Below are 15,447 nucleotides of genomic sequence, written 5' to 3' on the forward strand. Positions count from 1 at the left end.
GATGTATATCTCGAGATAAACTGTCTGCTTCTTTCGGTCGGAATCGGTATCTTTTATTTCTTGACTCTTGAGAAGCCCGTGACAAGGAGAAGCTGAATGATCAATGGAGAAGAAAAACATATGTCCTTGTGGTCCAGACTGTGCACCGACAAACCCGAAAAATGGGAATTATTGATTCTGGCCTTGTTATGTGGAGGCTTCACTCGATTAGAGAGACGAAAACGTTTGCAGTCATTGAAGAAGAAACCGCACCTACTGTCAAGGTACAGCGCGCCTTGCTGAGAATGAAGGAATTGAGCACAGATCCCACAGAGACGGAAGATTAGATCTCACCATTTAACCTGAAAAGCAGTCAGTTTACTTTCAGTGAACCAATCCGAGGCCAGTGTTGCCAGAACGTTTTCCAACTGATTTTCATTGTGCGGAAAACGTCCTAGTTCGGTACCATATAAAGCGGTCAAGAAATGACAGCAATAATTAGAATCAAGGGAAATTTGTTTTTTTTTAAACGGAGCAAAGTATATCTGGTTCAACAATAAATAATTAAACGCCGCTTTTAGATCCTGTGAAGTGCAAACATGTCGTATGCATAGTAGATTAATGATACCTGTCGAGTAATTAATTATTCTAGCCAGACATCTTCTGAAGGAAGAATGAACTCCCAGTCTGAGTAATATGTCTCCTGTAGTTACTTGCTTTATGCCTGAATACATTTGTAGGTGGAAATACATAAACTGACTTCATTGTCATTGAAGAAGTATGTATGAGGTGGAAACTTCTTCGGAACATCTACGGTCAACAGCACGGTCCCTCAGCTGTCAGAGCCCAGAATCATGGCACAAATTGTTCCGTGCATCAAAATATATGGTAAAAACACGTAGCTCAGCTCATCATTTGAAATGCAACCAAAAATTTTATTTGCTCAAATGCGGAAATCGAAAATACAAAAACGGATTCTTAAAAAATGTATTTCTTTATTTAGCTGATGCTTTTATCCAAGGTGCACTATATATATATATATATATATATAATATATATATGGTACTTTTCAATGATCTCTTCATATGTGCAGTTGGGTCATTCTGTCAGTTCAGGGTTAAGTGGTTTCAAGGACACTGCATCGGGAAAAGGGTTCAAAGCAACAACCTTCAGGCTGTACGGCTACAGCCGTGAAAACTGCATCGCCTTCTGTGGATGTCGTCGTTTTGTGCACATCTTTTCCCGTTTCACTCCTTGGAAAAAAAAGGTACTGGATTAATTTTTTCCTTTACTGCTTCTTATCTTTATAGCGTCTTCTTTTTGCACCAGTCCCTCAGTACACCAACAAGCAGCTTTGTTAACGTCAGTATTCGGCAGGGATGTAAAGCGCATTCAAGAGGTGCCCAGGTGTATTCCGGGAGCTTGCTTTCATACCTGTGCTCAATTCCATTCCTTTCAGGCATCACACACACACATACGCACACGCACACACACACACACACACACACACACACACACACACACACACACACACTTGTCCTTTAATGCTTACTTGCAGCATGGCCATGTCATTACCTGTCCATACACTGTGTACAGCAGGTGTTACAATTTCATAACCTGACAGTGTGTTATGTTGACGCAGCCTCGAGCCTCCATAGCCCATCATCATCATCATCGCACCCCCCCCCCACTCTCTCTCTCTCTCTCTCTCCTGAGCAGTGTCTCAGTAAGGAGAAATCTCACAATCAGGTCACATTTCAGCGAAGCTCCGCCGTTCCACCGCAGCACGGAGAGGAGAGGAGAGCAGCGCAGCGGAGGGGAGCGGAAAGGAAAGGAAGGGAAGGGAAGGGAAAGGAAGAAGGGACGTGGCTCCAGGTGCCGCGCACGATTTTCGCGATTTTGCTCGACTCCTCCAGCAGAAGCTCAAGTCAAGGCCAGCAGCAGCAGCAGCAGCAGCAACGCAGCAGCCATGGTGACGATGAGAGATGTGGGCTACCTGCTCGTCCCCGTGCTCATCCTCGCGCGCTCCTCCCTGCAAGGGGACCTCAAAAGTGGCAAGGAGGCGGACGGCGCGGGCAATTTCATGGAGGACGAGCAGTGGCTCTCCACCATCTCTCAGTACAGCCGCAAGATCAAGCATTGGAACCGCTTCCGAGACGTGAGTGCGCGCGCCGCGGGAAGCTGTCGGACGCGCGGCAAACCGTTAGTCGCGCATTTTCACTGAGGAGGAGATCCGAGGAGATCCGAGCAGCCTGCCGTGCTAAAGCCGTGTTACCGTGGCACGTCGGTGCGCGCGCGATGCTGTGACAAGCGGCGCTTCGGGTGGCGCGTCGCGAGCGCACGGCGCGCCGACGGGGTAGCGCCGCAATCCGCGCAGCGCGAGCGCACCGAGCGCCTCGAGCGCCGCGACAATTAGCGGACACGTTTGCGCTGCGCTGCGCTTCGCTGTGTTGCGACTCCACGGCTTTGAAAAGTTTGGCAACGTGCGCTGCTCCCGAACTATGAATGGAAATTGAAAATGTTATTAATGGGTCGCCGCGTGCTAGTGTGTGTGTGTGCGTTTGCGGTTTGTCATAATAATAAGACAGCAGGGTGAGGGTGGAAATGGGATCAGAATTAATATGACCGACGGCTGCTAAATGGTAAAGAGACCTTGGTCGTGCTCAGGTTCGAGGCTGTGGGTCCACGGGCTACTCGAGATGTCGTTGCTGAGCCCAGCACATTGAAGGGATGGTTTACCTGCTGCAGAAATGTATTTCAAGGCAGTAGGATCATGTGGTTAAGGGCATGGGCTTGTTAACCTGAAGGTTGTTGGTTCAAGGCTCAGTCCGCATTACGGCTCTAGTGTCCTTGATCAAGGTACCTTTCTGAATTGTTCCGGTTACAGTACCCTGCTGTATCAGTGGGTAAAATACTTTGTGTAAAGGTGTCACCTATGCGATCGATAACTTACAAGTTCACAACAGAGACTTGCTTCCGTTAGCCTGGAAACGTTATGAAAGTGTTCTTCCCGGTGGGGTTCGTCTCCCACGAAGAGGAGCCTATAGAAACAGTATGCCAAGACAAGCCCTGCAGCCCAGGGCGTTCGAGCGTGCATTAATTGGCCAAACCTAATAATTATCATAGACTGTCATACAGGTAACAAGTCACATTTCAGTCCAAATAAATGTTTTTTTTTCTCCATGGATTCTAGTTAAACTAGAGTTAATCCAGAGGGCCCTCGGATGAATTTTTATCTTATAAAATCCCTCGAAGCTGAAAATGGTTGTTTGGGTGAGAACAGCAAATGAATTATGTAACAAAAGTGCTGAGATTAAATGGAATATGATTTCCTGGTTTCGGGGGACAGGTGGCTCCCCTTAACCACTAACCAGTGCCGGGGTGCAGCCGTTTCTCTTGAACAAACAATCCTATTTGTCCAGTCCAGTCAGCATAAATTGTGTGCTGCCATCTATTTGCGTAAAAGTCAAGCTGTTGCCTCTTCAGAAATGTTTAAAATGTGACATTAATGTCTTACTGTCACTCAAAAAACACACTATATAACATTATACAGTCAAGCTTTGCTGGAAACCTTAAATTCAAATGTTTCCATTTCATTGATACATTTCACTCTGCCTTAATATTTGATACTCTGATTTATTTGAAGATCTAAGCATGAAGGTAATATTTTGTTCTCTGCAAAGTAACTTTCTTGTAAATTTCATTGTAGACTTAAAATATTTTATACATATTTATTAATAAAGTTATCGTTTCAGCTATTAGTTTAGCATTTAATTTAGTAAAGCGTGTAAATATGTATATATACATGCATGTCAGCCATTGCTGGCCTGTTACAGATCTGGAAGTAAACATTTTGAATGGCAGGTTCCTTGCAAAAATGTGAACATCCTTTGCTAGTTAATTTATGTTTGACTCTAAATAATAAGACTCCTGTGCTCCTTACAGTCCACGGCTGAATCAATTCGCTCATTGACTGCGACTACAGTAGCCTATAGGCCTGGATCTGGGGAATGAGCTCATGTGTTTTTGGGCAGCACAAAATTACATTATGAACGCTGCAGTATTAATATTAGTTTGGACTGATGAAAATGAATAGCAAAATAAATATCTGCTGGATGGGAATAACAGCTATGTAAACACTCCTCTCTTGTATTCTGTCCGTCAGGATAAGTCATAGACCAGGACGGGAAATCAGATTGTGGTTCCATCACCTGCTGATACATTTAAGTTTATTCATTAAGCTTACAGTTATTTACCCATTTATACAGCTGGGCAATTTTTACCCTGCTCGAGGGTGCTACAGCTGGAGACTGAACCCCCAACCTTCGGATCCAAAGGCAGTAACTCCACCCACTGCGCTACCAGCTGTCCCGTGGTGGTGGGTACAGTTTTTTCTGTGGGCCACAGTATTTTTTTTGAAAAATTAAGGCCAAGAAATGAGCAAGAATGCTTTGGAACGTGCCAGAATCACACCAGAGTTAGTGTGAGCATAATTCGTTGTGCAACAAAGGCAGTTTGAGTTGTGTATCTTCTGCCGGTGGCTCAAATATCAGCCAATGCAGTGTCTTTCCCTTCTGGTTGAATAGCCATTTCTTTTTGATTGCACTCCCTCCATCTTTCCTTTTTCACTCATTTTTTTTTTTTGACGGCCCCTTAAAGCCCACAATGCGACACCACGTTTTGTTTGGCTCGGAAGATTGCCTGTCTCTCTCCAGTGTGTCACTGCTATGTGCGCCTGCTGGTTGTTTATCCTGCTGTTACTAGGTAACGACATTTCAGACGAGTACCATGAATGGCATGTCGTATCGGCGAGAAAATGCTGAAAGCGCGCTTGTTTCGTGGGAGCTCGTCTGTTGGAAGTCGGATTTTAGGGATTTGGAAGAAGCCGGACTCTGCACTTGAGGTTTGTTAATGTTCGCCACTGTGGTTTGGAACCTCCTCCGATTTACCCCCCACAAATTTCCCCAATAATTCCAAAATGTATTTGGTGCGTGGCTGATGGGTGGCCGGTGCTCATTTCGCAGGCTAGTCTCTGCGTTGCCGTGAGACGCTTTCCGAAGGAGAAAACGTGTGGAAATATTGTTTGAGCGCTGACATAAGGGACGTTTCCTCCGCTGATGTTCGGGGCTGACGGGTTGGACCTCTCGGAGCAGGATTACAGCAAATACCTCCCAAGATGTTGATTGAAGATGTATGTTCCGTGGAAGTGTTCGGGGAATTAGTCAAATTGCAGCATAGAAGGATTAAGTGTAAATTAGAACAGGATTATAAATGAGCAAGCGTTGGAGGCCTACATGAGGAACTTTGATATTCAAACTGGGGCCTTCAGCAGTCGCCGTATTTGCAGATCAATACTTATTGATTGTCTCACGCCATCTTCTGCATATAAATGCGTTTTACAGCACGGGATTGCTGCGGGATACGCAAGGAACTTGCCAGCGGAGCGTCTCTCTCCCCCATTTCTCCCTCCAAATAAAAATTTTTAACAGGGAAGAATCTCTGCTCTTTGCTCCCGGTGGAGGAGCGGTCCAGTCCCATTAAAAGTTGTCAGATGTGTTTGGTTTTGATTCTTTTGCCCGTTTCAGGGCTGAAATGTGAGTCACAGGCGGGCTGATCCGCTGCGTGTGCGAAGACTCGGTGTGCCGTGCCGCAGGTGAAGGAGGCCGTGGTGGCGCGGGATCCTCCAGGGGTGGGCGGAGCTCAGCCCTTTGTGTCGGCGCTCACCGTGGCGACGTCGGGCCCACGGTGTTATGGGATTGCTGTGGATCACTTTATCCCCACGGGTTTAGGTGCCGTCCTCTTTCTCCACGGGCTTCAGACAGCAAACGTTGGACTGCGGAATTATTGGTATTATTGACATCACATTTCTGCAGGAAGCCAAGTGTTCTGGGCTCTGTTAAAAACTGCATTGTTCTCAAAAAATTGTAGGTGATGTGGAGTGAATTGTATCCACTTTATTTCTCATTCCATACCCTGAAGAAGAAGAAAAAAAAGAAAAAAAGCTTTAAACATTTTGAAATTTAAGATATACATTGCTGCATTTAGGGTCCTCATCTGGTCGGGCTGCTCTCGGCATTTGTTCAGTTCTGTGGATTTCACTGTAAAAAATAAAAATTAGTCTTTTTATAGACAAATACTTTGCGGAATAATTTCCTGCCGCGCAAATCGAGAAACCTCTTTTAACTGCAGTACCTCTGCCTGTTAGGAGTTTTATCATGGCATCTGGTGGCAGATTTTCAGCAGGGTTAGCACATTTTTTTTTTTCCCCAGAATAAAAAGCTTTAAAGCTCACCTTTAAAAAAAAAAGAAAAAAGTCATGTGCACTGATGTGACCGGTTTTAAAAAATTTAAAAGATTAATGATTGCATATTAATGATTCCTTTAGAGAACCTAAAAGCTGCCTTTGCACTCATTTTTCTCTTTTTTTTTCATGCTTCTGTATTCCGGAGGCAAATTGAAGGAGATTCAGTATTTCCGTAGAATCTTGACAGAGCCGGAGGAGCTGTCCTTTGGACGCACACTTGACGCCCTGGAGACCAAACACTCCAGAGGCCTTTGGAGCCCGGTACGCCTGGGACGGGGTCAGGATGGGGTCAGGGATGGGGACACGGACCACGCGGACGGTGATCCCCTTTTTAGCGCGTGTGGCCAGGCAGCGTCTCACACACACGCACACAGAAGCAAGGCCAGTGCGTTTATGCCCTGGGCCTCCTTTCGTCAGGGCTGACTGACGGGCAGCAGTTCCGCCGCAGAGCTGCTTCTCTGTCGCGTATTTATTGCACTGTCATCCGCCGCCCAGTGCCAGAACCAAGCGATGAGTCACGCGCGGTCCTCATCTGAGCCCACTGTTGGCACGAGACTGAAAGTGAGACCGAGCCACTTCAGCAAACTTGTGTCCTTGGCGACGTGGGACTGGATTCGATCCTGCCGCGAAGCAAGAGAAATGCACATCTTTGAGCTGCATTTATTGATTGATTGATTGATTGATTGATCGATCGATCGGAGCAGCACTGGCTCCGCTGACCCCCGTGCTCTCTAACGTAGGCTCGTACCCCATTGGCCTGAAAGCCCACCTGAAGTTATTTGTGAAGGAAGGTGCACGACGTTCAGCTTTCGGGGATTTTCTGAGGCCCTTTGCGAACCGACCTGCGATGTGAGTGTTTCATTATATACAGTAGTGTGCAAAAGTCTTAGGCACTTTGATGTTTCACAGAAATATTTGTTTTAGATGGTTTTTTGTCTTCTTCATTAGCGTCAATGGGAAAAAGCATATTTTAGATTTCCATGCATTCCTTTTGCAAAAAGTTACAGTATTAAAGTAAGGGTTTTGTATGTCGTTGAAGAAAGAAAGTGCACACGCGCACACACACACACACACACACACACACACAGAAACCGCTTGCCCCAAACGGGGTCGCGGCGAGCCGGCTCCTAACCTGGCAATCCAGGGCGCAAGGCTAGAGGGGGAGGGGATACACCCAGGACGGAACGCCAGTCCATCGCAGGGCACCCCAAGCGAGACTCGAACCCCAGACCCGCCAGAGAGCGGGACCCGGTCGAGCCCACCGCACCAGACAATTGTTGACGATGGATGGTTACTAAGCTTTGTAGGAAGTTTATTAATTAAGAGCATTATTTTTGGAAGCATTCTCACTTTACAGCTTTTTTCCCCAACCAAGTGCCTAAAAGTTTTGCACAGTACTATGTGTGTGTGTGTGTGTGTGTATATATATGTATATATATATTTTTAAAAAAATAATAATTCCCCATCAGTGCAAAACATGAAAAATTAACACGCTTTTGTTCTGCCAAAGGTGGAAAAGACATAACTATAAAAACTAGAATTACTAATTAGAATACTACGTCCTTCGTAAAGGTGAAGTCTATTTATAGCTGCCGTAATATTTCTGTTCCAACTCAGGTGAGCTTAAATATGTTTCTCCTTCAGAAACTATTCTTTTAACTCGGGTATAGTTATTATTGGTGCAGATTGTTTTTTAATAGTGCGAATGTGTCTGTTCTTTATGAAAGTCAGTTTCCTACCCAACAGGCTGTATTATATCAACAGCAAAAATGCCTGTAATTTTTCTTGAAAGCACCAGACACCGAATGTCATGTAAATACCCAACACACACACCGCTGGGATGAGGACTCGTTATTTTTCATGAGTTTTTTCTGCGAGGTTTGGCAGAACTCAACAACTCCTTTGCTTCAGTTGGAAGGTATGATCACGATCATGATCCCGCTGCCAAATTCTTATTAAAATCACAGCAGATTTATTGCAGGAAAGTTCTGAGCTGGAGAAGTGACCCAGCTTCGCTCTTTTAGGCAGGTGTTTTCTTTCCTACATCAAGTTCCTAACAGCTGGCAGCGTTTTTGTGATCTACGTGGATCCTTTTCAAGAGGCGGCCGGTTGTTGCGTCCATGTAAACGATGGGCTGTCCTTCCATCTACATCCTGTGAGAAAAGGTGCGCTTGCTCTTCCGTTCCTTTGTTTCACTTGTATTTTCTGAGCAGATGAAATTTTCACATATAAAATGCACTCGGTCAAAAAACGGGAGGCCGGATGAATAATTTATTTCGTCTTTAAAAAATTAGCGTGCGGCGCGCAACTTAAATGTTGCAAAATTTATGTTAAATTTAGATGAGGTTCTTGGCCGCTAGATGCCAAATAATCATATTTCGCTGAATCATGAACTGAATTGTAATACAGGACTGACGTACCCTGGCAGCTGGGTGCAGAAGAACATTTCATTCCCAATAATGAAATTTCACCTTGTCAGGTTATTGCTCGTACTCCGCTGTTTCTGCGGATAAAATGTTTGAACGCGAATGAATAAACGTACAGCTGTTTTCTGTGCATTTCGGGATGACTTCACCAAAATCCCCTTACTTGAAACACTCACAAGCCCTCAAACATGAGGCTGCATTGTTCACATTCATAACCACGGGCCATGCAAATAGGTCGAAGGCGTTGAGCGACGAGCAGAATTACTGACGAATTTGTGGATCTTAAGCCAAACCGTCATGCCCTCGCGTCTCCCCTGGGGTTCCCGAAGCCAAAAGGCAAACTGCCAGCGCGCTTTTGCAGAGAAAATGCGAAACGAAAATCAATGGGCGTAAATAACAGCTCGACGCAAAATGTATTTATTGGAAAACAATGAAACGACCGTGTCTTTACTGGCAGAAATGACGTCGTCGGTGCTGCAGCTCAGCGCGAATGCCGGGCGGGTCCTGTAGATCAATGTACGATCGGGAAGTACTGACTCATGGTAAATGTCTTTAGTATTTTTCCGTACGAGAAGCAAAGTGCGGAGCTCCAGGTACGCAGAGAACTGAGATGTTCTATTATACCCCAGGTATGCAGAGTTGTGACTCAGACCTGTCTGTGTCATTTTCTTTATTCTCTTACCAAGCGCAGGTGAGATGTAGCAGGTCCGGGAGTCAAGTTCATGCGAACGTTCGTGTTTTCCGATAAGTATCACGGCATTCGTGCACCGGCCCAAAGAGTCAAAGCAGGACGGCGCTCTTCCTTGGCTCTCGGCCACCTTCCGTCCAAAGGGTGTGTTGAGCAGCGACTCCGCCGCCGCAATGAAAGATCTCCACCTGTTTCCAACGGAGCTCCTTAGAAAGCGTGGAAGGTGTCAGAAGTGCCCGAATAGGCCTGTCATGCGGCGAAACGCTGCGAAAGCACAAGTTTCGATCGGACTTACGGCGACCTGCGTGTTTGTGCATCGCTTCACTGAAATGACTTTAAATACCTAAATCATGTACCGAAATCTTTTTCATGTGTCCTAAGAATAGGTTTGCTTTTAAAGAAGCCCGAGAGACAGAATGACATATCATAGAAAAAATGATATAATAGAAAAAGCCAAGCGAGACATGATGGTGCCGCTCTTTTAAACCGCGGCCCATTTGTACCGGAAGAGCGCCGGCACATCGCGGCACTTGGAATTAAAGGGTTGTGGCCCGAATGCTTTATGAATGCTTTATGTCAACGTATGGATTGGCAGTGTACGGAGGCTAAAATTACTTGCGGCACATATAATTTTCGCGTCTTGGCAGCGATGCCTGACAGTTTCACACCTCCTCGTGTAGTCCGTTTCATGAGACGCGCTTTCAAAAACTGCTACCGAAATGTTTAGTAAATATTAACGGTCGTGCACGCACTTTCAGCTTAACCAAAAGGCGAACCAGATCAAACCAAAACGCCGCCTAGTGTGGCGTTCGGAAACTGGCGTACAGGAGACGCGCGGGTTTCGGGTCCTCCGTCGCCGAGGCAAAACCGAGAGCTAAATTAGCCTTCGCCTTCATTCCTCTTTGATTATATGCTGTATATCCTGCTGTATATCGGGTACCGATCGGCGTTACTGTTCACGTCTAAGCGTCGTCATTCATCGTTTATGGGCTGTCGTGCTAATGGCGCACGTCGTGCCCGGGTAAAGGTTTAACCGGGGCCCGGTCTTTGCCGTCGCCATAGTAACGGGGAGCGCAGAGCTGCCGAAAGCTTCCCCTACGGTCTGCTTGTTGACTGACGGCAAATTGTTCCTCGTCGGTCCCGCCGTGCTTCCGTTCCCGGAGCTGTTGTCACGGGGACGGGGCGCAAACAAAATGAAGCTGCTCGCTGGAAGTAAAATTCGGATCGTTTCCCACCGTGGATCCAGGTGAGATCTGACTGTGGGGCCCATCGCCGGCCTCCCCGGCATCCCATCGCAGCTCCGAAAGAAAAGAAACGAAAGGAAAATACTAGCGAGGTGCCGGCAAGTGCTGCTTTCTTATGTTTACGGGGATACGCACCACACGCGGAATCAGGCTGTGATTGTTATAAGTAGCCGTCTGCGAAATGACGCTTCCGGAAGGGCGTGAATGCCTGTTCCTACATACCTTACATAAAAAAAGTCCTTTAATAATCATGTTCATTTACCAGATTCTTTTTGTCCAAACTGACTTTCAGCATTAAGTTACATGCAATTATTTACCCATTTATACAGCTGGGTAACTTTACGGGAGCAATTTAGGGTAAGTACCTTGCTCGAGGGTACTGCAGCCGGAGGTGGGATTCAAACCTGCGACCTTTGGGTCCAAAGGCAGCAGTTCTAACTACTGATTAATAGCGATACTTATGATTAATATGATACTGCTAATACAGGTGGAAATACAAATACGGTGTAATGAAACACAAGCATGGAATATGCAAATACGCAGATGCTATGTTTAATACAACATCATACTATCGTAACAGATAATGTTTCAATGCGACATGATCTGAAAACATATGATAATACGTTTCCTTCATTATTTACGGTGGTGTCTGAGTGGGATGCACTTCCGCAGTGTAATATTCTCTACGCCTGCAGTATTATTCACCTAAAGTGATGTTTTAGTTACGTTTCAGACAGCTTTTGTTCGACTGTTGAGTGAGAGCAGCGCCCAAAACGGGCTTTTTCAGTCCGTAATTAATTGACGGAGGCGGTAACACCTCGTTAGTTCAAAACCTATCACGATGGCTCCCGGAAAAGGGGGTCCTCTCCGCGCCCTCGCTCTGCGCTGCATTCTGGGACCTCCGTTGCATCATTGGCCTTGTTAGAAATAAACACGGCCCTGTTGGGCGGAGGGGGGGGGGGGGAGGGAGCGCTCATTAGCGGAGTGGCGGACAGCCCTGAGACGACGGAACGAGACAAAGAGTAGAGACAGATTATTATTATTTATTCATTTATTCATTTATTTATTTATTTACTTACTCACTCCTTTAACTGACACTTTTCCGCATTGGAAATTGCAACATTTGCATACAGATGTAATTTGTATAATAAGGTATTTTCGGTTATTTACAGCAGGGTGAATTGTACTGGAGCAATTCAAGGCAAGTACCTCGATCGCGGGAACGGAGGGAGGGGCAGGGAGTCGAACCCAGGTCGCCAGGTTGGAAGGAGACGTTTTGGGAACAGCTGGTAGCGCAGTGGTTGGAACCGCTGCCTTCGGACCCCAAAGGTCATGGGTTCGATCCCTCCATCTCTGGCTGTAGTACCTTGAGCAAGGTACTTACCCTCAATTGCTCCAGTAAAATTACCCCGCTGTCTAAATGGGTAAATAATTATAGGTGTCTTAACAGTGTTGCTTTGGAGAAAAGCATCAGCTAAATGAACAAATGTAAGGTTGCAGCGCTGAACGAGGGAGGGGTCCGGGTACCTTTTAGTCTTGAGCCGCTCTGCTCATGAGTAAAAACGGCCGTGTTCTCCTCCGGCGCGACGGGCGAAATGGCTTCTCATTTCCTTCGCCTTCATTATCGTGCGAGAGCAGCGCGTTGGGGGTGGGGGGATTTTGGCTCACGGAAAAGCCGATCATTTCCCGCGTGCGCTCGCCCACCCCCCCGCACCAGAGACGGTTCTGAGGTCACGGCGGACCGTGGCCCCTTTGTTGGGGGTCTCGGCGCCTCTCGATCGCGTTCGCTCGCCCCTGGTCCGGAGGTAAAACGTGAGACGACGCTCACCTTTTCACGGACTTCCCGCAGGCATAAGGAGGTGGCGATAAAAGTGACGGAGTGTGATGAGTGTGGTGCTGCAGTGTGTATTTAATTTCCTTTTTTAACGCAGGAGAAATATTATTGCACTTATAGTAAAGTGGTAACGCTACTGTTTCTACTGTCCGTTTTAAGACATTTTGGAATTGCCTGGATGCAGTTCTTGTGAAAAGGGTGGAATCGCTGCGGTACAGTTACATTCGTTCCTTTACTCTTTTACCTGATTGTTTTCTCCAAAGCAACTGCTTATAATGATTTACTCATTTACACAGCAGGAGATGGCATTCGAACCCAGGTCCTTGGAGTTGAAGACAACAGCTGTATAACACTATGGCACCTGTCACTGCTGGCGTTTACAGGCACAGGGGGCAGCTGGTGGAAGAGGGGTTAAAGACACAAAGGTCGCAGGTTTGAATCCCACCTTCTGCTGTAGTATCTTCAAGCAAGGTTCTTACCCTAAAATTGTCCCAGTAAAACTACCCAGGTGTACAATGAGGTGACATGGTGGCGCAGCGAGTAGCGCTGCTGTCTCACAGTGCCTGGGTGGTGTGAGAGGACATGGGTTCGGACCCCTCAGTCTGTGTGGAGTTTGCATGTTCTCCCTGTGTCTGCGTGGGTTTCCTCCAGGTGCTCTGGTTTCCTCCCACACTCCAAAGACAAGCTGTTCAGGTTCACCCATAATGTGTGAGTGACAGAGAGAAAGAGTGTGTGTGTTCCACTGATGTATGAATGAGTGACAAATTGTAAGTAGTGTATCTAGCAGTGTAAGTCACCACGGTGAATAAGGTGTGTGGGCTGACAACACTATATAGAGTTCGTTGGAAGTCGCTTTGGAGAACCGCATCTGCTCAGTAAATAAATGGATAAATAACTGTAAGTACCTTAACACTGTAATTTGTTTTGGAGAAAAGTGTTCGGAAAATGAATAAAAGTAATATGACGCACATATAGGTGTATGATATAGTATAACTGTGCTTTTAGCACTTTAAATATGAGCTGGAGACATGGAGTCAAAAGTGCAGTCGGTTTTTTATAGACTGGGTGTTGCTGGGCTTTGGGAATAAATTATTTACCGCCGAAGTGCCGGCGCAGGTGAGTTTCATGCCAGCAGTAAAAGTCGCGCTCGATTATGCATTCTGTGGGGGACACGCCCGATCCCCCGACGTCTTGTTTATCGACACGTATTTTTCTTCTCTTAATATTTAATAGGGGATAATATTTAATATTTGCCACAAGCGCACATCCTTTGCTGGAACAGAAGTCATCTCAGCATTGCTGCACTCCCTCACATGTACCTCATACGTACCCTGGTGAGCGCACTGTACCACACCGGCGTCCGGTCCTCCGGTCGGATTGGATCCGTCGGCTTCGGCTCGAGTCCCAGTGTCAGTTATTGCACGGAATTTTCATTTGCTGCCAAGGTAGAGCGCGTGAAAATGGAACGAGTCTCCAAAACGGGGCCTCGGCGAACGAATGCACCGCAGAACCAGGTCCCAATTAAAAGGCACACCCGCCGAAACGCCAAGAAACGGAAGAATAGCCGAACGAGTCCCGCGCGCTTTCGTCCGCCGCGCGCTGGGCGACATCCAGGGTCGCCGAATCAAAGCGTCCATCTGTGTTTCTGTGGTCCAGATAACTAATGAGATCCAAACGGCAAGTGTCGCTGGAGGTGTTTCTTTGTTCCGGGCGCCGGGGAGAAGGCAGAGCCTCGTTGAAGAGCTCCGGAGAACCCGCAGGCCCTTTTTCTGGAGGGGGGTGGGGGGGGGGGTCATGGCTGCGGATATTGACTCGGATAAGATTGGGTGGAGGGACGAGAAAAGGAAACACCGCAGGCCCCTTCGCCTACCCGTGACACGTATAGGTTGGGCTCTATCGAGCCGAGAATCGGCTTCTTTCTTCCCAGCCGCCACAGCGGGGTTCTGCCTCGTCCCACCAAAAACCAATTTCTCGCTCTTACTGGTGGCCAGGGTAAAATGTGCACCCTGACCTCTCGCTTCACCCACACTATGGGTCACGAGGTCTCCGAAGCGCCTTTTCGGCATCATCATCATGAATCTCCCGTGACCATCGACGCGAGCTCAGGACTTCCGAGACTTCACTCTGCCAATAAGACGCGTAATAACGATGAGATGAGGAATTTCGTAATAAACAATCCTAAATACTGTACGACGCTGTAAAATGCAATAATTCAGCAAAGGTGAGGGGGAAAAAAATTGTGCATCTCAACAACGCAGCAAAGATGAACGATTGTGCAGCAGAGGGTGCGGTGTGTAATATCACGAATTCGCACAACAAAAGGTAACCAGTTTTACCGTAGAGGGAACAACATGCAGTACAACAATAAAGATGAGTTGTGGTAGGGAGACCAAGATGTAATAAAACGCGGTAAAAACACTGGGAAATACAGAGGGATACTAGTGTAGTTGTGCTAAAGGACAGTAGGACAGAGGGGCTTTATGACGTGTCCTGGGTAAAAGTGCAATAAAAACCCTTCTCAAAGTGTAGCGCTCAGTGGTGCATCTCAGATGTTTGAAGTAACGATGCTCTGGGTCCCGTTTTAATGTGGTACAATATCGATATTTCGACAGAAATGCAGCAGAGTGAGATGGTCGAGGCAGCGCCTTTGATTTTTCTCATTATAACAAGCAAAACAGTTTTACCGCATTAAAGTCAACAGGGGGCATGTCCAGCGCGGTAAATCTCTGTCAGTCCCACTTGGTGGCCCCTGTGAAAATGAAAAAGACAGATTAAGCAGATTGGGGCAAAGTCACCATCGTGTCGGTCGCTCAGGCCCAGACCGCCAGATGGAAGAGGGCACCACGGCCACGTACCGCGCTCACGTACCGCGCTCACGCACCGCGTGCGCCGCGATGTACCTTCCTAATTACCCGCCCGTCATTTTCCCAAGATTCTCATATCAAATGCTCCGCTCCATTTCCATGCCGTCA

General features: G+C 46.9%; 1 protein-coding gene across 1 annotated transcript in view; it reads left to right on the top strand.

The window, feature by feature from the left end:
• Positions 1-1,544: 1,544 nt before the first annotated feature.
• Positions 1,545-15,447, top strand: part of LOC108939706 (SPARC (osteonectin), cwcv and kazal like domains proteoglycan 2) — a 43,325-nt gene continuing 29,422 nt past the window's right edge. Inside the window, exon 1 of the mRNA XM_029248761.1 lies at positions 1,545-2,137. Coding sequence (XP_029104594.1) covers positions 1,610-2,137 — 528 coding nt within the window. The 5' untranslated portion in view covers positions 1,545-1,609. The remainder of the gene's footprint in view (positions 2,138-15,447) is intronic.

The sequence above is a fragment of the Scleropages formosus genome, chromosome 24, assembly GCF_900964775.1.
Source record: "Scleropages formosus chromosome 24, fSclFor1.1, whole genome shotgun sequence".
Taxonomy (NCBI): Eukaryota; Metazoa; Chordata; class Actinopteri; order Osteoglossiformes; family Osteoglossidae; genus Scleropages; species Scleropages formosus.